This window comes from Chiloscyllium plagiosum, chromosome 12 (genome assembly GCF_004010195.1).
Source record: "Chiloscyllium plagiosum isolate BGI_BamShark_2017 chromosome 12, ASM401019v2, whole genome shotgun sequence".
Classification (NCBI taxonomy): Eukaryota; Metazoa; Chordata; class Chondrichthyes; order Orectolobiformes; family Hemiscylliidae; genus Chiloscyllium; species Chiloscyllium plagiosum.
The window spans coordinates 8,282,688-8,307,401 of record NC_057721.1 but is presented as its reverse complement, the minus strand read 5'-3'; the positions used below and the strand labels follow the sequence as shown (position 1 = coordinate 8,307,401).

Below are 24,714 nucleotides of genomic sequence, written 5' to 3'. Positions count from 1 at the left end.
TGTCGATCAACCATGGAGAAGTCTTCACAATGGGACTCAAGCAGCTCCTCGACATCCTCAGTCTCCACTTCTTCAAATCCAAATAGCTTTGCAAGAGCGACACAATGTTCTTTCGTTGCTGGAAACTCCTCTGACGGTTCAATGCCTTTTAAATCATAAAGAAAATCTGGAAGAAGCTTCCGCCAAACTGCATGCAACTAGTCCTTACTGACATCACCCCAGGCCTCCACAATGATGTCAATAGTATTCTTAACGCTCTTCCAAAATTGAAGAACACTATCCTCATTATCCCCCTCAGTAACTGCAATCAGGTTCCTGAATGTGTGCCTTAAATAATCAGCTTTAAAAGCGGTTATTGCACTCTGGTGCATGGATGGAATGAGAGGTTGTGTTCAGAGGTAGAAATAGTACTTTGATGTTTTCAAACATCTCACGAATGGTGGGAGGATGGCTTGGTGCATTGTTCAGTATAAGGAGAATCTTGAGCTCTGAATTTTTTTTCCTGCAACAATTTCTAAAGACATCCGCAAAAGCATCAACAATAAAGGTCAGAAAAACTTTGCCCATCATCTAACCTCTTTTGTTTGACCTGAAGTAAACACCTAGAGTGGTCTTAAGGTAATCTTTCAAGGCTTGTGGATTGGCAGAGTGGTACACCAATACAGGCTTAAGCTAAAAATCTTCACTAACATCGGTACCCAACAACAGTCATACGATCCTTTGCGACCTTAAAACCTGAAGCGAGTCCTTCATTTTCAGAAATGTAGGTTCTGAATGGCATTCGCTTCCAGTATAAATTTGTCTCATCCAAATTGAAGATTTAATTGAAGGCGTAGCCTTCTTCCTCAATCAATTTTTTTTTCACCACGGAAGGAAATGACAGCACCCTTTCATCATCTGCACTGGCAACTTTGTCATGTAACTTTACATTATGAAAAGCATGGTGGCTCTTAAAACCTGCAACCCTGCCACCATTTGCACTGAAGGCAGGCACGTCTGCAGGATGTTCAGCTTTTCTTTCTGAGGTCCTCATAAATTGATAGGCTTTCTGTCTTATGGTGAGAAAGGTGATCCCAGATCACTTTTTCGATTGATCTTCTATCCACACACTTAGAAACCGCTCCATTTCAAGTTCCTTTGTACGTGATCTCATAGACTTGCTAACACTCAGACTTGCTCCAGCAAAGTAACTTGCTTTATTCCTTTCCACATTGTCTCTAATCGTGTTGAGCATAGACTCCTTTATTCCTGTTGCACGAACAATATCACATGCTTTTTCATTATGCTGAAAACACTTTATATCATCTACCTTCTGTTCAAGTGTTATAGCCTTTCTTGTACAGTCCTCTCGACATTCTTGCAACTTTGTTCTTCCATATTCACGGAAAACACAGCGAAATTTGCAACAAACAGGACTGAAGACTACGGAGCACAGCACTGTACCTTTCAGGAAGCACTCTACCACAAAGCCCATGAGCCAACTGACCATGCTATGTCGACGCGAGTCCAGTCCTCAGTGCACCGCAACATTTAGTGCTGGGGATGGAATTGCATAATAGCCAACAGGAGTTTGCTTTTTAAAAAAATGCTCCCCAATTCACCAATCATGTTACAGCCAAATGGAGTTGACGAAACTCGCATTATAGGAGAACGACCTGTATGTGAACTAAGTTAATGCTTTTTCTCTCAAATTCATCATGAGCGCAGAATATGTACAACCCAAATACTTGAAATAATTTCAGTAATTTACAACTCACCTTTTGTAATGCATAATGCATAATGCACAAAATTGTGACAAAAATAAATTCCAATTTTTTTTTACACATTATTTTAATTAAACCTTCAACCTTTTCATAGCATTTACATATCTTCCAGAATAACCACAGCATACATAACAATGATTAATAACAGCATTAGCATTATTCGGGCAAACACTCTTAAATATTAAACTTACAGACAGGTTTCACAGTTCGAGATTACAACATCACTACATAACAGGAGAGATATCTCAAATGGTTTGGAATAAAGGAATTTGTAAAACGTTACAACTATGGAGTGTCAAAAAATTACTAATTCTAGAAGTAGCTGAAAAAAAAAATCACTGCCATCTGCCTGGTATTAAGGCATATTCTGAAAAGATTCATCATATTCAGATGAGTCAGAATTTGCTCTAGGCTTACCTGCGTAACAACACACAAAGGTTCCTTTGTCAATATCATCTCTGCAACGAACTCCCCAGCCTTTCCTTTTAGTTTTAAACAACTGTAGTCGGGTTTTAAGGCCATGCTGTACAACTCTGTTCACACACAATCTTTCATTGCATTTGCACCATTTATTACATTCATATAATCTGGAAGATAAATAATGGATTTTACTACTTAATGTATTTCATTTTACAATCACTTGCGGTTAGGTAATATTTACCATCAGGCAATGCAATCATTACAAAAAACAACAGAGTACTAGGAATAAGTATTTACGGATGTAAGTTAGCTCACTAAGCTGGAATGTTTGTTTTCAGACGCTTCGTCATCATGACTAGGTAACAACATCAGTGACAGTCTCCAGTGAAGCGCTGGTGATTTGTTGCGCCTCTCTATTTATAGGTCTTGACTTCTTAAGGTGGGTGATGTTATTTCCGGTTCTTTTTATTTTCAAGGAAAGGTAGATGGGGTCTAAATCGGTGTTTATTTATGGAGTTCTGGTTAGAATGCCAGGCCTCCAGGAATTCTCATGTGCATCTTTGTTTCACTTGTCCTAGGATGTGTGTGTTGTCCCAGACAGTGCTTTTACTTAAAGGCACTGAGAAAAATGTCATCTCTGCACAAGTATAGACTGTTCAACTAATCCTCTCCAGGAATACCCATACTATCTATCAGAAAAAAGTCAGAAATTTAGTTGAGGGTCTAATCTCTGAGCAGTATAAATATGAAAAGAGCAAAGTGAGAACCTCTTCACCGTTATGCTGAAATTTTATTCTAAATGTGCTTACAGGTAAGAAGCTGCTATAAGAATTTTGCACTAGTCCTTCTATACACCAAGGAATTTCACAAAACGGTCCAAAGTAAATCTGGCTTGAATGTTGGAGGACATATTAGAAGATTAAATAGCTTTGGTAAACAGATTACAAAAAAAAAATTTGTTCCTGATTAACTCACCCAGAAGGCGCATATTGTAGAAGTCGTTTATATTCATACCCAGATGCCTCTTTAATTCTTTTGTTGACATTTGCTGTCAGTTGTTGGCAGGCACACCTAGATCTTGCAAATACACCATGTTTTAATATCTGTAGACCAAACTTAAATACCTATTTCATAAATGACAACTGAAATCTTTCTGCTTTTCATTTCTCTAGTTCAATAATTTCCATAAGTGATACAATACAGGTAAATTTCAATGACAGATAGCTATAGAAACACGCAACATAATTACAGACACAACTATAAAGGTGTTGTGATGGGAAGAAAAGAGGCCTAAGTCAGAAAAATAGTGGTTAATAATGTTGGAAGCAATTATAACTCTAAAATGAAATCTTTTCTTTCATCATTAGCTGGTAACTGACAACTATATCCTGGGAGGCAATGGCAGGATGAAGGACAGTCCATTAGATCGTGACGTCCATGAAACTGGGGAGTTCAGACTAAAATATGCTACACTTGAGACTGGAGGATTTGAGTCATAAGGATAGGCTGGGACTTTTTTCCACTGGACTGTCGGAGGTTAAGGGGTGACCTTATAGAGGCTTATAAAATCATGAGGGGCACAGATAAGGTGAATAGCAAAGGGTCACTTCACTTGTGGGAAAGGTGGGGGAGTTCAAAATTTGGGGGCATATTTTTAAGGTGAGTGGAGAAATACTTAAAAGGGACCTGAGGGGCAACTTCTTCACAGAGGGTGGTTCGTGTGTGGAATGAACCATCGGAGAAAGTGGTAGATGCAAGTATAGTTATAACATTTAAAAGACATTTGGATAAGTACATGAAAAAGTATGGTTTAGAGGGATATGGGATAAACACAGGGAAGTGGGACTAGTTTAGTTTGGGGAAACTTGGTCAGCATGGACAAGTTGAACTGAAGGGTCTGTTTATTGCTGTACAACTCTAAGACCACTGTAGCCTGTTCCACTATTCAATGAGACCATGGCTCGTTTGTGGATCAACTCAATATAATTTCTTTGCCACATATCCCCTATCATTTTTGGCTAACAAATTAAAACTAATTTTAACAGATCTTTATGAATTATGCAAAAGGTATATCACACTTCTACCACTCTTAATGTGAATAAATGTTTCCTAACTTGACTCCTTAAAGACCTTTTGACTATGCTGTCCAGTCCTCATTCCTGAAAAAAATGGAAACAATCTCCATGTACCTTATAAAGAAACACCGATAATAAAGTCATTGGGCCTATTGAGCCTGCTCTGTCATTCAACACAATCATGACTGATCCTCCACCTCAACTCCATACACCTGTTCTCTCTTCACACCTCTGGACACCTTCAGCCTTTAGCAATCTTTTTACCTCTTTCTTAGACTCACCTCCACAGCTTTCTGTGGTAGAAGTTCCCCCAAGTTCACCACCTTGAGTAAAGAACTTTCTTATCTCAATCCGAAATGGTCAACTGCATATCCATGACTCCTTGTGCCAGATTCGCTGGACAGGGGATACATCATCCTTGCTCCTGTCTGATTAACTTTGTTAATATGTCACGTTTCAATTAGATCCTCTCTCATTCTTCTTGACTACAGTGAATTCACGCTCAGTTGATCCAATCTCTCCTTATTTGACAAATCCCCCAAGAATCAGTCGATGCCCACTCACTCAACTTGTCTAAATCAGCCTGAACTTTCCACAGTACTCTCAATCCCACATCGTTTTGTGTCATCAGCAAACTTGCAAATATTAAATCAGATTCCCGAAATTCAAACTGCTGACATATAATGTGAATAGCTGGGGCACAAGCAGCGTGCCCTGTGATACCTCACTTGTAAATGAATTTCACCCCAAAAATTACCTATTCATTCATACTCTTATTTCCCATCTGCTTACCAATCCTCAAACCTTGACACTGTACCGCCACAAATCCAACATGCTTTGATTTTGCACACAAACCACTTACGTGGAACTTTACCAAAAGCTTCCTGAAAATCCAAATACACCATGTTCTCCCTCATCTATTCTACTAGTTACATCCTCAAAAGATTCTAGTAAGCTTGCCAAATATGATTTTCCTTTCATAAAGAAATGTTGATTTTGTGTAAGTTGTATGACCCCTGTATTTGGAGAGTTTTGATGAAAAGATTTCTTCTAAGTCCCAAACAATGCAACCCTACGTCGAGTAATTTCTCTTCCACTTAACTTTGGAGTCCAAGTATCATTCTGGTAACTTTACAGCTACACTCTCTCCAAGACTAAAATGTCCTTCCACTGGTCAGAACTGCCCACACAATAGCTCACACTAATTCAGATGTGGTTTAAACAGGACTTTGTATTGTTGATTTGTAACTTTCACCAGCTTATATTCTGTTCTCCACTTGATGTGTCTGTTCATTACATCTATGTACTTGGATCGCCACCCCTCCACCCCAGTCTCTTTGCAGCTCCAAATTTTCACCAATTTTAAAAAACTACCCTGTTCTATACTTTAAAGTCCTAAATGAAGAGCTTCACATCTACCCACAGTGAAATCCAACTGTTAGCTATACCTATTCATTTACACGATCAATAACTCTTCATAACTTTACACTTCAATCTACACTTGATTACAATGCCACCTATCTCTGTCAAGCATGTACACTCTGCTCAGGCAGCAGAGACTGCACTGGCTGGGCCACGTCCACCGCATGGGGGACGGCCGCATCCCAAAGAATATCCTCTATGGAGAGTTTGCATCCAGGAAGAGACCCACTGGGCATCCCCAGCTGCGCTACATGTTGTCTGCATGAGAGACATGAAAGCTCTTGTTATTGTTACAGAGCGCTGGGAATGGCTCACAACTGACTGCACAAGATGGAGAAGCACCCTAAACCAACAGCTCAATACAGGGGAAAGGAAGCTGACAAGCTCTGCAGCAGACAAATGGGCACGAAGGAAGGAGTGCAGCAGTTCTAACAGATCAACGACCACATACTGATGCGACCTCTGCGACCACGACTGATACTCCAGCATTGATCTCTTCAGTCACAAGTAACGTTGCTTCAGGATAGCAGAACGCCAGAACAACCAGGATGCAAGCCATGACCGAAAGGGGCCTCACTCACTATCTTTGTCTAATCATCAGATTTGGTTACGTGGCTTTCTATGTCATTATAATACATTGAGTAAACAGATGAACCTCCAACAAAGATCTTCATGAGATAATAGTCACTTTCTGCCAATTACAGTCATTCCCTGCTTTTTGCTGCTTATTATAACCAGATGAATAATTTGCCCTAAGTTCCATGTCCTTCAAACTGAGCTAACAGTCTCTTTGAGGGAATTTATCCAACAGGTTTTGAACTGTTCATCACTTTTAACGTTCAGCAGATTTGAAGATATTAGTTCATCAGAGGTAGTCTTGATATCTATCCATTCAGGTCAGGTTACCTAAACCAAAATCTCTCACTAAAGCATAAGTTTGTGGCTTAAAGTCCCACTCCAGAAACTTGAATATATAGTCTCAGTAGATAACGCAGCCAACTGCTGAGGACATGCATCACAGGAAGAGCAGTTTCCTGGATGAGACTTAAAATTTATGTGGATAAATGCAAGGTTATTTTAAGCACTACTTAAAGAGCAAGGGAGTTCTCAGAGCATCGTGGCCAATATTTATGTCTCAACCAACATCACATCTCTATTATGTGAACATTTATCGCATTCCTGCTGTCTGTAAACTGGAATATTACATTAACTTTTGTTTTCAAATAACTTCAGGATCAATTTTTTTACATGTTTGAGGTACTAAGCAGGTCAGGGAACATTTGTCAGGAGACCAGAATTAACATTCAAGGATGATGATTTTTCACGATGTGATTTGGTTCTCTTTCCACAGACATTGTTTGACCAGTTCAGTATTTCTAGAATTTTAAAATTAGACCGTCTGCAGCATTTTGCTTTTGGAGAAACAAAGATCTTCTGCTACCATACCTTATTTTTTAATTGTCATTCTCCATACAGCATGATAAGGTTTAGTTGCAATCTCAATTGTCAAAAGTATTAAAATGTTATTTATCCATCAAGAGCACAATACAAAAAAAATACTAACTTGTCGCTGCAGCCATCTGTACAGTTGCATTTCTGTTGAAACATCTCTGCTGAATTGCTAATAAGATATCCATGAGGCAACCGTGCTTTTCTATATTTAAAATACTGTGGTTTGGAGACATCGATTGCATTATACAGAGGGATTGGCACAGGTTCTATACCATGGCTTATGTCGGCTTCATAAATAACTGGGTTCTTGCAAGTAATTGTCCGTGAAAGCTGGACGTAAGTGTTGAAAGAGAAAAGGTCCAATTGCAGAAAGTCACATTGGGTTTCAAGAATGTAATTACACACCTCCTTGAAATTCCTCAAACTTCTTCCACAAGGAGCTTTGTAAGTGACATGAGGAGGATTCATGACCTCAGTATCCCAATGCAACTTCCCATGTCGTCTTTGAAACTGACAAAGTATGGGAATTCTCAATGGATTTTCCCCTTTGAAATGATCAGGAGTTGGAGGTGTGACTCTTGCAATACACAAACCACTGCATTGGTGCTGTTGAAAGGTCAACTGATTGGCAGGGTTAGGCTGGATGAGTTCATCCTTAGAGGTTGGGGAGGAAGCCACACTTTTAATCACAGATGTCTGTCTGGAGAGAAAAGAAAGAATTATCCTAAAAGAAAGAATGACCATTTGGAACTCTAGCAACAATGGAACTTGCTGTATTTTACCGATGCAACTGTTGAAACAGATTTTCAAGAGGTGGTTATAAATGAATCATTTACAAATTATGCCAGTCTAGTAAATGTTATGAAACTCCATGATAAACCATTTTCAACAGTTATAGTTATCAGTTTATTTGTTCACAAGGGGTGATTTCACATGTCAAAGCATAGAAAGATGTTGCTATCCAAAATACATGGAAATAAGAGGGCTGATTGCATTCTAAAATAGTATTCCATCTTAATATAACTGTTTTAAATGTATATGTACATTATAATATACTAGAAACTGCCTGCGTAAACTTGTTATACTGCTATGTGGCCTCTTACCAATAGGGTAGCTGCAGTGCTACTACTGACAGAGAGATCAATTAATGTGTGATCAGTCTATACTGTTAGAAGTATGGAGAACATTTTAAAAGGCATCTAGATGGATACACGAATAGAAACGGTTTAGAGGGATATGTGCCAAATGCTGTAAAAAAAAAAGGACTAGATTAACTTAGCATATCTGGTTGCATGGATGAGTTGGACTGTTTCCGTGCTATACAATTCTATGACTCTGTTGACTGAACTATTAAATTTTACTTTCCATAATAGTGCAGACATGCATTCACTTAATAGAAAATCATTTTAAAAAGAAAGTTTTTGTTACCTACATTAAAGAAATAAATACACTTCAAATGCAAAAAGAAGTCAAGTCCCTTTTTAAACATGTACCTTTCTCTGTACAGTTATGTTCATAAAATTCAACAATTTCTTAAACACTAATCTCAGAATTGTTTTGCCTCTTCATTAACTTGTAGCTTTACAAGCTAAAATATCTATTCCTTGTCAACTTTAGAAAAGTAGACCATCTATAACAGTCCTGGACACAAGTCACCATTTTTCCATCCCTTAAAATCACATTTAAATGCATTTGGTTTATGACATGTCTCTTTTTTTCATCCATAATGTGCTGTACTTGCATTAGTAGTCACCATCAATTTTTCATTTATAAATGCAGGATTTACTCACAATACTTTATAATTTTATAACAAGAGATCAAGCAGGTGAGATGGTCCGTGTTATGAAGATGCATGGGGTTCAAAACATGTCAGAAAAGATTTACAAGGATGTTGCCAGGGTTGGAGGATCTGAGCTACAGGGAGAGGCTGAACAGGCTGGGGCTGTTTTCCCTGCAGCATCGGAGGCTGAGAGGTGACCTTATAGAGGTTTACAAAATTATGAGGGGCATGGATAGGATAAATAGACAAAGTCTTTTCCCTGGGGCCAGGGAGTCCAGAACTAGAGGACATAGGTTTAGGGTGAGAGGGGAAAGATATAAGAGAGACCTAAGGGGCAACATTTTCACACATGGTGGTACATGTATGGAATGAGCTGCCAGAGGATGTGGTGGAAGCTGGTACAATTGCAACATTTAAAAGGCATCTGGATGGGTAGATGAATAGGAAGGGTTTGGAGGGATATGGGCCGGGTGCTGGCAGGTGGGACTAGATTGGGTTGGGATATCTGGTCAGCATGGACGGGTTGGACCGAAGGGTCTGTTTCCATGCTGTACATCTCTACAACCCTATGTCAACCCTTCACATCAAATACTGAACACAATTCAAAACTGCAACTGCTCATATCCAAGACGGCAGCTCATCTTTTCCCTAAATTAATACAGTTTTGACAGGATTGTTCAAAGGCTTAATTTATACACTGACTTCTGTGCAAATACAAGAAAGAGGATTGGTAAGCCTTTTATGTCATTTTTATTCATCAAAATGAGAACTCTTGATGATGGAAACAGAAGCAAAATCATATGTCAATGATAGTCCCTATTCAACATTATTTAGTGCAATCATTGTTCAGTGGTTGCATGCTTGCATCTCAAGTCAGAAGGCTGCTGGTTCAAATCCTACGTCAAATTCTCTGGGCCAACACTTAACCCTCAGCTAACATGATTATCTGGTCATAATCACAATGCTTACTGTGGGATCTTGCAGTATAAGATTTCATACATTCGAGCATTGACGACAATTCAAAAGGGTTTAGCAGACTGTTAATTTTATAGAGATTTGAAGTCTGTCATACGACTATAAACCTTCTTTATTTATTTCCTTTAGCTTAACATTTAATGCATACTGACAGTTCCTGTACCACAGCAACCAAGTGTCTCAAGTTTTAGCATCTCCTGCCAGTAGGAAAAACATTGCACATGTATTCAACATGAGTGAATAAGGATTTCCAAAAATCAGTCCTGCACTTGCTTATTACTAGCATGAATCTAAACATCTTGTTCTAAGGTGATGTTTGAGCTTTAAATGGTACTCCAGACTAAACTGCCCTCAACGATTTTATATAAATCACTGCAGTCCGCTCTTATTTATCTCCTGTTAATGCTTAGAATTTCTTTCGTAAACTTTTCTTTAGGGTTAGTATTAAAGTTTAAACTGTTACTTTATTATTAGGCTGCAGTTTCAAACTACATCACTCTATACTACATTTTAATCATGACCATGCATGGTCCCACCAACTAATGTCAAATTAAGAAAATAAACCAATTCTGTATATGCCACAAAATAAACTAATCAGTTGGCAAGAAATTAACAGCTCACTGACATTTATCTTTTAGTTTATTAAGCATAAAATTGCTAACCTTATTTTCAAACAGGAAATGCAGATACCAATTTTTCTCCTCTTTGTTTTTAACCTGATAGAGGTGCATGTACCACACTCCATAGTGTCAAAAAGTACATTGAAGAGGGGAGAAAAGTCATTTTATTTTCCAGCAGTCAGATTTTCACAACGAACTGCCAATCTGCAAAGCTCTTTCATCCAACTTGGTTCATTTGTGGCTGACCTCATTATGTGTACCTTTGGAACAATTAGGACTTTTTTTTTTTAAGGATCAAGCTAGTTGAAATAACTTTTTTTTAAATCAGACTAATGACTGACGCATTACATGGTATAATGAATCTCTTAGGAGAAAACTGCATATTATTCAATTCAGTGTTAGGAGGCAGCTACGAGTTTACAGAAACAGAGAAAGAAAATTTATATGACTAACTGAAATATAAAAACAAATGTACAATTTAAATATTGACTTCAAGCTGAGTCAATTAATCAAACATACGAATCAAGCCTCAGAAGCAAAAACAGTCACAGAACAGATGGGGGAAGAACAACAAAGTTTTAAACAGTGCTCCTAATTTTAATTAACAACAAATATCATGCAAAAAAATTTGCACCCATATTACCGTCAGTCACAAAGTAATCAAAAATGTGAGATCCTACTATTTCAAATACATATTGCACACTTACATACACAGGGAACTGCTTGGTGCTGAATGTGCTTCTGGCTCTTCAGAAATCATAACCTTTTCTGATACCACCTCTTCAATGTCATGCTGAAATTGTTCCTCATTTTCTATTTATACAAAGGTATGCAGTATTAATGAAGGATATTGACCCAAGAATTTCCAATTGGCTTGCACTTTACAGCAATTTGCAAACGCCTTTTAGATCTCGCAGCCAAGAGATTTACTTCACATTAATAAAATACATCTATGATAAGTTTCATATTTAATTATATCTTCGACTATGTTTGCATGCGTACATGTATGCACACACACAAAGAGATTATGGGTACGGGCCTCACTGACTCTCATTCCAGAGGCTTTCGCACATTATTTAGGTTGCCCCTTCAGTTCAACTTGAGGAATTCTGCAAAGTAGATCTCCATCTGCTTTCTCAGGTGGATGTAAAAGATCCAATAATTCTATTTTGGTTAACAGCTGGAGAGCTCTGTCCAATGTCCTAGCTAATATTTTATTCCTCAACCTATATCACTATAAAGAGAGACTACTTGATCATGTCTTTTTTTTTTGTGGAAACGTGTACGAAAATGCTCTCCTATATGACAACACTTCAAAAAAATATTTTATTGCCTGTACAGTTGAGTAGACAAGCAGGAGGCTAGAAGAACATAGCAAGCCAGGCAGCATCAGCACTGGAGAAGTCAGTGTTTCAGGTATAACCCTTCTTCAGGACTGGGGGTGGATTTTGGGTGGGCAGAGGGGTGAGGTAGTGATAGAAGAACATAGGTACAGGGTACTGTCTGGTTGGTCGATGGGAGAAGTGAATCTGGTTGGTGGCTGGAAAGAAGAGTCGGTAAGTGGAACGAAAGGGGAGGAGAGGAGCTGGAAAGGGAGTTTATTTGAAATTGAATAACTCGATGTTAAGTCCTCTGGGCTGTAGGCTGCCCAGATGGAAGATGAGGCGGTGTTCCTCCAATTTGCGGTCTGACTCACTGTGGCAATGGAGGAGGCTGAGAAGGATTGGGAAGGGGAATTCAAATGGGCAGTGACTGGCAGGTCAGGTCAGCCCTTGCAGGCCCGGCTGAGACACGTGCCCTTGGTTTACGTTTGGTCTCACCGATGAAGAGTAGACCACATCGGAAGCACTGAATACAGGAAACTAAGTTGCAAGAGAGGCAGGTGAACCATCGTCTCACCTGGAAGAATGTTTGGGGCCCTGAATGGAGGGGAGAGGGCTGATGTGGCAGCAGGTTTTGGATCTTTTACAGTTGCAGGGTAAGGTACTGGGTGTGTGTGTGCATGTCTGCCTTCTGCAAGGATTGCTACTTTTGTCACTCCTTGGTTCACACCACTCTCCCCAAAATTACCCCTGCCAGACCCCCAGTACCTTCGCCTGCGATCATAAAAGATGCAAAACCTGGAGGCACACCACCCTTCTCACCTCCATCCAGGACCCCAAACAGTCCTTCCAGGTGAGACAGAGGTTCAGCTGCCCCTCCTCCAACCTAGTTTACTGTCTCCGGTGCTCCTGATGCGGCCTTCTCTTCATCGGTGAGACCAAATGTGAAGTAAAAACATGTTTTACTAAGGATCTCAGCCAGGCCTGCAAGAGCCAACCTGATCTCCCAGTCACTGCCCATTTCAATTCCCCTTCCCATTCCTTCTCCAAAATGATCATTCTCAGCCTCCTCCATTGCCACAGTGAATCAGATCGCAAATTGGAGGAACACCACCTCATCTTCCATGTGGGCAGCCTACAGCCCAGAGGACTTAACATTGAGCTATTCAATTTCAAATAAGCTCCCTTCCCACCTCCTGACTCCCTTTCCAGCCCCTCCTCCTCCCTTCTATTCTATTTACCGACCCTTCATTCCAGCCACCAATCGGATTCATTCCTCCCACCAACCAACCAGGCTGTACCCTCTACCTGTGTTCGCCCATCACTACCTTACCACTCCACCCCTCCCCACCCAAAACCCTCCCTCCTCCTCCCTTTATCTGCAGTTTCCCTCACCTTCACCCCCAGTCCTGGAGAAGGGTTATACCCGAAACACTGATTTCACAACCTCCTGATGCTGCCTGGCTAGCTGTGTTCTTCCAGCCTCCTGCTTGTCTACTTTGGATTCCAGCATCTGCAGTTTTTTAGCCTTTGTAATGAGTTCAGAACAGAACTTTGCTAATTGTCCTGAGGCTTTCTTGTTAAGGTGGCAAAAACATAACAGGAGTTTCTTGTGACAAACATTTACGCAATAAATCTAATTATCTTAAACAGAAAAATTCAAAAACCAAGAAAGCCAAAATTAGATTAGATTAGATTCACTACAGTGTGGAAACAGGCCCTTCGGCCCAACAGGTCCACACCGAAACTCCGAACAGTAACCCAGCCAAATACCTTTTCCCTCTGACTAATGCACCTAATTGACAATTTAAGTATGGCCAATTCACCTAACCTGCACATCTTTGGACTGTGGGAGGAAACCAGAGCACCCAGAGGAAACCCACGCTGACACAGGGAGAATGTGCAAACTCTATAGACAGTCATCCGAGGTTGGAATCGAACCCGGGACCCTGGTGCTGTGAGGCAACAGTGCTAACCACTGAGCCACCATGCCGCCCCCTGAAATTCTATCACTTTTATCAAGTAATTATTGCTCTTCCCACAATATATACTGGGCTTTTCCTACTGTCCTCAACTTAATATCAATGACGTATAATAAAACAGTAATATGTTTAGCCTACCTGATGTATCAAATGAAAGCAAAGAGTCTTGGATTCCAGCCTTGTTAATTAAAATCAAAGCCTTCAAATACTCTGCAAGAAGTAAACAGGTTTTTAGACAGGCTATGAGTTTAGATAAGCAGAAGAGTCTCTTCAATAAAGATATTCGTGTAGCAGCCATCCTTCCCAACAACTATTTAAGTAAACTTGCGTCAGGTAAAAGACAGGAAATATTGAAGTGCTTAAGTCAAACACAATTTATGAGATTATAACTGGTCAAAACAAAATATAATTGAATTTTGAAAGTCCATTTAAATTTGCTATCCACAATACTTTAAGGGAGACAGAAAGAAGTCTTGAAATAAACAGTTCAACATTTTACCAAATCATACTTTCTCATCAAACTCATTACTAGTTATTTGAAGGCACACTTCCAGTTGGGAGATCTGCAGCAACTGGTACATGAACACCCATTCGTTTCAATCTGTGATTAACTAACAGTATAGATAACTAAACATGTCATATGACAATGCAAAGCAGCATAATTCAAGGTGCAAAATTAAACTGAAATTTTGTTTACCGAGCTAAATTATTTGACAACAAATGATTGTTCATCCTGAAATTCTGGAATAAATCTCCCCATATGTACTTAGATAAATATTATGTTAATTGGCTTTAGTGCTGGAAACAGAGAATTCAGACTGGGTATACAGTAATTACATCACCCTGTGATTATGCTAAACTATAGATGTTTCCATATAAGAGAAATGTGATTTTGTCTATTATGTTTACAGCAACTGTTTGTTGAGTGGGTCAATCTGAGTGTATTGCTCTCATCAATAACTTCTGCTACTTCAGACATTTTACTATTTTCCCTTAGGTGATACAAATAAACTCAGCCTTCAGTATTTTGCAAGGCATAGCATTCCATGCTCCAACAGTTCTTGCATAAAGAAAGTTTTGCTAACCTCACTCTCCCTGATGGCCTCTCAATAGTGGCTCCCCAATCAATGGAGTAGCTTGGTCTCAATTTGCCCTGTCATTTCATCATTTTAAGAACTCTAATTTAACGTCTTCTTCTCCTTTACTGTTCTCATAGAAGTAAAGGGGTGCCAATTTAAGACTGAGATGAGAAATTATTTTCTCTCAGAGGGTTGAGAGTCTTCAAAACTCCTTGCCACAGTGACTGTAGGGTCAGAGTCTTTGAGTATATTTAAGGTTGAGATGAGAAGAATCAAGGGTAATAAGAAAAGAAAAGAGATGCAAAGAAGATCAAATCAGCCTTGACTCTTTTGAATGGCATGGCTGGCCTCAGAGGCTGAACAGCCTATTCCTGCACCTTCCTATGATGCTATGGTATAAATAGCATCTCAAACTGCAGACATTCACCAAAGATCCTTAGATAGCACTTTCCAAACTAGATCCTTAGATAGCACTTTCAACTAGAAGGTCATGAACAGTAGCAGATACCTGGAAAAACCACCACTGCAAGTTTCCTTCCCTGCCACTCACCATCCTGACTTTGAATGATATCACTGTTCTTTCAGTCACTGGGTCAAAATCCTCCAATTCTCTCCCTCAGGGCACTGTGAATCAACCTTCAGCACATGAACTGCAGTGGTTCAAGAAGGCAGCAGATCACCACTTTCTCAAGTGCAGCTCCAGATGGGCAACAAATGCTGGCCAGCCAGTAAAGCTCAAGTGAATAAAAAAAAACCAAGGCATTGCAAGAACTTGAATTCAGTTTGAAAGATTACCATAAAACTATGGAAAGGTTATGGCAATGTTTGCTAATCCATGAATATGCTACATATATGGGTTTGAAACCTATATTTTCCCCAATACTGTATTTAAACTTTATCTCTGTTCTTTCGGCCAATTGGTTTCTTTGAGGCAGGGAACATTTTGTCCTCATGAAGTCTGCAGACTGCACTTGAAGTGTCTCCAATCTTAAAAACGTATGGCTGACTATTAACAGTCCTCTGAAATACTGTAATCTGGCAAGCCACTTATTGTATACTGCATTGACAGCAGCAGCTCACTACCACCTTAGCATGGCATCAGGGATGGGCAATAAATACTAACATTGCCTCAACTGCAAGAATTACATTTTTAAAAATATAAATTCATGTAAGACTTAAAATAACCATATTTACCATCATATCAAAGCTTTTGCGGTTTCTCCAAATTAAAAACTTTTAGAGCCACTCAGTATATTAGAAGACGACAAAAAAGTCTTCATCTTATTTAGTCAATCAAGATATGTTATTAAGATATAAACTGTCAGAGCAGGTGGTGAATAAGAAACCTAAAGGATTCAAAAGGCAACAAATACTGTATTCATCATGTTCCTCTGTATTCCTCATATCTTAATAGCAACCTGCAAAACTGGTACCTGCTCTTTGCACTAAATGTGTAAGCCATGTACTTACTAAGTTGAAACCTATAAGCCTTAGCTGATGACACTGTGATGTCTATGACTTCTTTTGTTGGAATGATTTAGCTGAACATCTATGAAATTCGAAATATCCAAAGAGCCCTGCACATGGTTCCTTCATCAAAAAAAATTCTGTATTTGAAAAGTTTATATTGAAGACTTATGCTTAAACGGTTTAAGATCACTGCTTGCTGAAATATTGTTGGATCAGTTCTAATTATATATATCCTTCATCTCCTTCACCAGTAAAACATATTGAAAAGATTTTGTATGTCAATGGTTAAAGTTAAATTGCAATGCAGAGCAAGTTGAATTCCGATGTAGCACTGGACTGAGTATATTCTGAAAACTTGAATGTATACTGAAGATCTCTTAATGGAGGGGATTGATTAACTCAGTTGGCTGAATGGCTGGTTACTAAATAGAGCGATGCCAACAACATGGGTTCAATTCCCCCACTGGCTGAGGTTACTATGAAGGATTCCTATTCTCAACCTTTCTCTTTGCTTGAGGTGTGGTGATCTTCTCCCTGATGAGAGCAGCCCAATGGTCTACTCAGACTACGATGACTTTACCTTGACCTTTTTAATATTCATTGCTTTACCATGTCAGCAATCTGTGGTAATGTAAACTCCCTATCATCACAGTCACTTGCTTGACCTTGGCATTTCCCATGGCCTCAATACTCCCATAGTATCAATCAAGAGATTGTATCAAATAAGGCTCTCGCTGTTCAATTCCTTGCATTGCTCTCCACTTGTAACCTACTTTCCGCTCCAAATCCTACTTTCTTCTTTATTTGCCCTCTGGAAAAGTAGTGTCTTGACTTCACTGACAACTGCCAGCTAAAAATGCTCACTATGTAGCCCCTTCGTTCACCACAACATTTCTGCAGCATACAATAATGTTCAACAACAACCTTCACAGGGTCCCAATCAACACTATTATTGTTCTCACGCAGCTGTCTCCCTGATATGTCTGTCATCTCTACTCCCCTAAAACCAAGGACTGCAGATTTGAAAGGATATGGCAGACAACTCATCACTACCAAATCTAGCAAGATCACGAAGTGCTACTGTGTTCTACTCTGGTTTGGAAAACTGCCAACTATTTAGGGATATTCTGGAATCCTTTTCTCTGCAGCAAGTTTCATAGAATCTCTACAGTGTGGAAGCAAGCCAGTCGGTCAATCAAGTCCACACCCATCCTCCAAAGAGCATCCCACCCAGACCCACCTCCCTACCCTATTCTTGTAAACTTGCATATCTCATGGCTAACCCACCTAGCCTGTACATCCCTGGACACTATGGGTAATTTAGCATGGCCAATCCACTCAATCTGCACATCTTTGGACAGTGGGAGGAAACGCATGCAGACATGGGGAGAATGTGCAAATTCCACACAGTCATCCAAGGGTGGTATCGAACCCCAGTGCCTGACACTGTGAGGCAATAGTGCTACTCATCTTAAACGTCTCTTGCCGATCTCCTCCACCCTTACCTTTAACAAGTGCAAGGAGCTTGTTTGTCACCTAGATTGAAACAATCTAATCAACTGTGTCTGCCACCATCACCCCTTCCCATAGCTCACCAGGCTAAAATTCCACAAGCATCTCACTGCCACAGCCCTGAATTTGCAATTTTCTTTCTTTTTTCTCCCACTGTGCCTCATACTCTCTCTGAAATCATTTGCCTATAAGATGCACGTACTGTCCTTTCCACACTCCTCCCACTAAACGACTACCGTCTAACTGCCATACATGGCTGCCATGTTAGCTGACTGTTCGTGTGTTCGATGCTTCTCTATATAATCGCAATCAAAAAAATGTCATTTCCAATGTCGCCTCTCATGACCCCCAAGGATCTATCATTGTCTTCCTCCTATTTCTCATTTACATGTGGTTCCTCCATGGCAGCATCCAAAGGCCCATCAGTTCTACAAGCACAGTGAAGCCAGTTCTACCATATCATTTCTCTCAAATTCCCCATGTCTCTAAATTGCCAAATTGCTCATGAGATCCAGTACAAGATGGGCAGAATTTTTTTTTCCCAAAGACTGCAAAGACAGTCTTTGATTTTCCATCACTATTCCAACCTTCTCCCGAGCAACTGCTTGATGCTAAACTGTTCTGTCTGCAAGCTCAATGTAATGTGTGATCCCAAGATGAGCTTTCAACCACATTACAGTTTCTGTAACTTAAGAGTTCACCTCTGTAACATTGCTCGACTTCCCCTCAGTCAGCTCATCTGCAATTGAAACCCTGTCTTTGTTACCTCCAGCAAGCCTCCCACCTCATCAGTGGACCAAGCTTTATTGCTGGTGGCTGATTTAAGAAACTCTCCAAAAACTAAGGCAAGTGTCTAGAGATGGTTGAAGTTGAACTTGACGTTCCTGCTCAGTTAAACAAAGATATTATAACCCATTGGAAGCTGGGAGATATTCTAAGTTGTTTGCTCTAAGGACTGTATTTCTGTGGGTAGTGTAATGTGTAATGAGAATAAATCAGAAATTTTGATTTCTGTGGTCTAAAGCATTAGTTACCTCCAAAAACAAAATGGTGTTTCATCAAAAATTATTTTCTGTTACAGTTGGTGTTTTATAATTTCGTCTGGTCATTTTTTCAGCCAGTAACTAGAGATTTGAATCTCGAAAAGCTATTCATCTTCATAGGATCTGTAACATTCTGATCTAACATTTCCTAATGTGACTTGATATCATACTTTACCTCATACTACCACTGTTAAGCAGCTTGGGATGGTTTATCATATTAGACACATTATATAAATAATAGTTGTTCTAACCGTACAAATATCTCAGTTTGATCGAGACATACAGTATAAATAGAATAATCTCAAGTCAATTGTCCATTCTTGCAAATTCTCCACAATTGTGTGAAACAACTCTAGAAATGAAAATAAAAAGCTATAAAATTGACACAATTTTACTGATGGTAAGCTTGTAAGCTATCATTCTGATAAGTGCTGATTGATCTGTGCCTGAGGATCACTAGATAGCTACTATATGAAAACTTATTAAAAATTAATATTCCTAAGACCTTGATCTCAAGAATAACAATTAACAGGTGTTATGCTGTCCAAGTAAGCCTGCCATATTCTAAGCAGCACATAATAGGGTAAACACCAATGATTCTAGATTCTTCTCATTTCTTATTCATTGAAAATAAACATACCCTTGGATTATCTTGAATGTAACCCAAGTCATGCTGAACTTAGACGCTGTGCCAATAATGATAAAAAAAATTACAAAATAAGTGCCACATTATATTCGTTGCATGCTCAGTTCACAGAATGGAAGCACATGCACAAAGCTACAATTCGTGCATTGATTTCCTAACAATTCCACTCCAGGGATCAACGTTTAGCATAATCAATGTTATGCTCAACTAGGTACAGCTTCATTGGATTTGTTACATCACTTGGATGCACAGAAAGTGGCTTCTGAAACACAGAAACATATTGGGATGTCCTGAGGATATGAAGATGCTATGCATGAATTCAAGTTCTTATTTCTTACCCAAACATATGAAAATATGTAGGAAATGCTTTGTCAGACACTTTTTAAAAGAAAAAGTAAATAAGTACATTTTCATCCTCTAGAAAATGAGTCTGGGGATTTAACAATGGATGATTAGGAGAAAGGAGGCAAACTGAATAGATAGTTTGCATCAGTCTTCACAAGAGAGGATACACGCAACATCGTGGAAATAGATGTAAATCAGAAATTGAAAGGAAGGGTGAAACCCAAGTAAATTATAATTACCAGGGAAGCAGTACTGAGTAGCTTGTTCGAACTGCAAGAAGACAAGTTCTCAGTGTTATGTATATGGTTAGGTATGTGTTGCCCCTTTAACAGACCTGGTCAGGTGACCTGGAGGCATGTGCTAGGGGGCAGTTGCTAGGCATGATTGTGGAGCTGAGAGAACACACAATAAAGTATTCCCCTGCTCAAGTTAACCTTCCGTTTACCAGGTGTTCTATTATGGTTCTAGTGAACCACAAACACAAAACTGGCAACGAGGATTGGTTTTGGGCCACAAACTCTGCGCGAACACCATTTTGTTTTGTTATGAAGAAGGATGTCACCCAGACTTCATACAACTGTGCGTTTGTGACAGTATTGTGGAGGGAAGGAGTCGCGAAGCGACTTGGCTTGTGGTCGATACCAGAGAAGAACAGTATGCATTAGGAAGTGGCTGACAGCAGCAGTTGTGAGGGGACTTCGGCTAAGGGCCAAAGAGGGGAGTACTCTCTGGACGCTTACCAAAGTCATTGCAGAGAGCAGCTCCGAAGGGACTCAGGCTGCGGGTGATGCCAGGAAAGAATGGTATGCTAACACAGTCAGTGAGGGAGCAGATGACAGGGGCAAGATTCACCAGTGGGATTCAGGCTGCAAATTGCTATTGGACTAGAGTGGCAAGTAAACAAAATGGCAGCCAATTTGGAGAGATGGGACCCTTTCTTGGAGGGACAGAATGTTGGTCACTGTACACCGAAGATTTTGAAGATTTTTAAGGTGGCTGAACACGTAACAGTACCGGTTTTCTTGAGTACCGCTGGGAGCAAGCCCTTTGTGACTCGAGACATACCAAGAACTAAGCAAAGTTTTGGGGAGTTATTTTGCACCAAAGCCACTGATGACTGGACAACATTTGCATTTTTCTAAACAGGCATAGCAAGAAGGAGAGTTCCTCACCAAATTTGGAGCTGTCTCAAAGAGGTTAGTGGAACATTCCCAATTCAGAGGGTTCCTCAAAGATGCCTTGCGGGACCATTTAGTTTGTGACCTCTAACACAAAGTCATCCAGTGAAAGCTATGAACAAGGACAAACCTGAATTTCAAGGCAGTTTTCAAAATTGCTACCTCAATGAAGTTGGCCGCCGGCAAAGCCACACAATCAAGTGATAATGCTCAGGTGCACTGAATAGCCGAAACTCAGCAGAGTGTGGCACCAACAGTAGAATGCCGCCGATGAGGCAAGAGCGGCCATAAGGAGTCAACGTGCTGGATCCGAAAAGACAAGCGCTGCAGGTGTAAACAAGTGGATTATATTGCCTGAAATTGCCAAGAATAACACAAGCAAGAGAAGGGACAGGGGTCTAAAGGAGACAGTTCAGAGAACAAAGCATAAGGTACAAGCCACCAGCCACATAATAGACCAGGAATCAGCCACGTCTGCCCAAGAAGACCCAGAGTCAGCACTGGGGTGTGGTTAGTAGGCTTGCAGATTCATAAATGAGTTTACAAGAGATTTTGAACAGAGAATACTTTATTGTGCATCCTCTCAGCTCTACAGTTGGTACGAGGCTGCCTCTCCACATGACCTGCTGTCTTAAAGGGGCAACATGCATCCAACTACATACGTACATAAATACCCAGGTCCTGATGGAATTTAAGTAGCGAGTGAGATAGTTGATTTGTTGCTTTTAATTTTCCAAAACTCATTAGACTTGGGAAGGTTCCTTTGGATTGGAAAATAACAAAAGTAATTTCTTCAGGGGAAGAAACTATTTAATATTCTTGCATATTGTGCACAGAAGAATATTCTGATAAACTGGGTATCTGAGAACCCGCCGGGCTTGCTGGGATGGCAGAAATTAATTATGGAGCACATTCCTTTGGACTTTTTTTTAAACAAACATGGTGCACCACACAACAGACTGTTTTTATAAGACATGGCAGCCCTACTTGAGTTATTTGGATATAGATTTGTCAGTTATCTTAACTAGGGCGTTTGTTTAACCAGGATGGTTAGGTTTGTAGGATTAAATGTGTCTTTTTCAGGCTGACAAGATGTCACAAGTAGTATGTGACATCTTTCCAATTTATATTGATCATTTGCTTGAAAGTATGTAAGATATGGTTGCTAAATTTCCTGATGACGCAAACATAGATTGGAAAGTGAGTCATGAATAAGACATAAGGAGCCTACAAAGGAGTTTGAATAGATTAAGTGAGTGGACAAAGATGTGGCAAATGGAGTACAAAGTGGGAAAACGTGAAATTGTCCATTTTGACAAAGTTAAAAATGAAGCATATTATCTGAACAGTGACAGGATGTAGAATTCTGAGTTGCAGACAGGCCTGCATCCTCTGGAATACAGAACAGTCAAAGATGACTTAATTCAACCATACATGATCCTCAGAGGACTTGATGGAGTAGATGTAAAACATCCCTTCTGGAGAATCTAGAACTAGGGATCATATTTTAAAAGATAGAGATTCAGTACCTTTTCCTCTCAGAGGATTGTGAATCTTTGGTACTCACTTCCTCAAAAGTCAATGAATGCAGAATGTTAAAACATTTCTCAGAGAGGTAGATAAATTCTTAATTACGAAGCGGATAAAGATTATTGGGATTATACAGGAACGCATAGTTGAGGTTAAAATTAGATCAGCCACAACTTTATTGAAGGGTTCGAAGGGCCAAGTGTTCCTTGTTTGAAAGTCTTTCCTGAGAAGGTAGTAACTGTTTTATCATTCTGAACTAGCAAGCTGTTATCTACAAACCAATGAGAGGTTAACAGAACTCATTGTTTACAGAAATGCAAACAGATGTAAAAATATTTTTGGAAAGATAACTCAATGTGTCACTTCAATTTTTTTTTACCTTGGTCACTTGCCATACCAGCCTTGATTTTCTGTTTCAGGCAGTTTAACACGTCACTCAGTTCCTCAAATACACGATCGACACTTCCAGTGGCTCGTACTTTAGTCCAAAATGATTTAGCTTTTTCTGAGAAAAGGGGCAGAAAAGATTATCAGTATCAGGGCAATATGACATTAACAATTCTAGTTTTTTTTAAATTAAGTATGTTTAATAAGTAAATGGATACCAAGCTTACGTCTTTCAGCAGGATGAGCTCTTTTGGCAGGATCAATTCAAAACACACAGACTTCATACTTGGATTTCAAATTTGTTGATAATTAAATTTTATTTCAGTCTTTTTGCCAAAATCAATGAAATTAAAGCATGAGCAAAATAGAGTTCAAATCTTGTGCTTATTTACCAAATTCCGCTTAAGATGTAGAAACAGAAGCAGGTCATTCAGCCCATCAAGTTTGCTCTGCCATTCAATGAGATCATGACTGACTTGATAATCTTCAACACCACCTTCCTGCCTTTTCCCCATAACCCTCAATTCTGTCCTGATTAAAAATCTGTTTATCCTAATCTTGAATATATTTAGCAACTCAGCCTCAACAGCCCTCTGTTGAGCCCTCCACAGACTCACTGCCCTGAGGGAAATAAATTCTCTTGTGCTGTGTCTTCAATGGGTGGTGCCTTACTCTGAGATTATGCCCTCTAGTCCTCGACTCTTCAATAAGAGGAGACAACCTCTCCAAATCTACCCTTTCAAACTCCAAGACTCTGATATGTTTCAACATAATGATGTTTAGAAGAATGAGAGGAGATTGAGTACAGGTCAAACATATTCAAACTTACTTCATAAGAAAATCCCTCCAAACAAAATTAACCTAGCAAACCTTCTCTGGACTGCTTCCAGTGCCAGAATATCTTTCCTTAGATACAGAGAGATGATTGTACTGAACTTAGAGATTCTAAAAGGTGCTTCACTGGGTAAATGCTGAGAGGATGTTTCCTCTCATGGGAGAGTCTCGGACCAGATGATATAATCTCAGAATAAAGGAGTGCTAATTTAAGACTGAGATGAAGAAGAATTTCTTGGAGGGTGGGGGGGTTGAGAATCTTTGGAACTCCTTGTCACAGAAGCTGTGGGTGCAAATTCTGTATGTATATGATGGCCAAGATAGACAGATTCTTAATCAGTCAGGGAATTGAAGTTTACAATGAAAGGGCAGGAAAGTGAATATGAGGAATGTTGGATCAATCATGATCCTATTGAATGGCAGAGCAAGCAAGGGCTGGATGGCCTGTTCCTATTTCTTAAGGTCTCATGAAGACTAAAACTGCTCACAATATTCCAAGTCTGGGGGTATAACTATATCGTCTTTATACTTATTTTGTATTATGACCATGTTTATATTTCATTCCCTTTGACATAGATAACAGTCCATTTACCTTCCCTATTAAACCATTGAACTTGGATGCAAGATTTGTGTGACTCATACAAGAGCACCCCATGTCCCTCTGTGTTGCAACTTGCTACAGTCTTTCCCCATTTATATACTATTCAGCTCTTCTACTCTTCCTGCCAATGTGACTGACGTAACATTTTCTCACATTATATTCCATTTGCCAAGTTTTTGCCCACTCACTTAACCTGTTTAAAACCCTCTGCAGACTTTTTATATCTTACTCACTACTTGCCTTCCCACATATTTTTGTGTCATCACAAGCTTCGCAAT

At 39.6% G+C, this 24,714-nt stretch overlaps 1 protein-coding gene across 4 annotated transcripts in view; it reads right to left on the bottom strand.

Moving 5' to 3' along the window:
• The window catches only part of setdb2 (SET domain bifurcated histone lysine methyltransferase 2), a 97,263-nt gene that overhangs the window by 43,808 nt on the left and 28,741 nt on the right, over nt 1–24,714 (bottom strand). For all 4 annotated transcript variants that reach the window (XM_043700410.1, XM_043700412.1, XM_043700411.1 and 1 more), the window contains 6 exons: nt 22,994–23,119; nt 13,950–14,021; nt 11,215–11,320; nt 7,245–7,832; nt 3,159–3,260; nt 2,181–2,350 (listed from right to left, as the gene is read on the bottom strand). In XM_043700410.1, the coding sequence (XP_043556345.1) occupies nt 2,181–2,350; nt 3,159–3,260; nt 7,245–7,832; nt 11,215–11,320; nt 13,950–14,021; nt 22,994–23,119 (1,164 nt within the window). The remainder of the gene's footprint in view (nt 1–2,180; nt 2,351–3,158; nt 3,261–7,244; nt 7,833–11,214; nt 11,321–13,949; nt 14,022–22,993; nt 23,120–24,714) is intronic.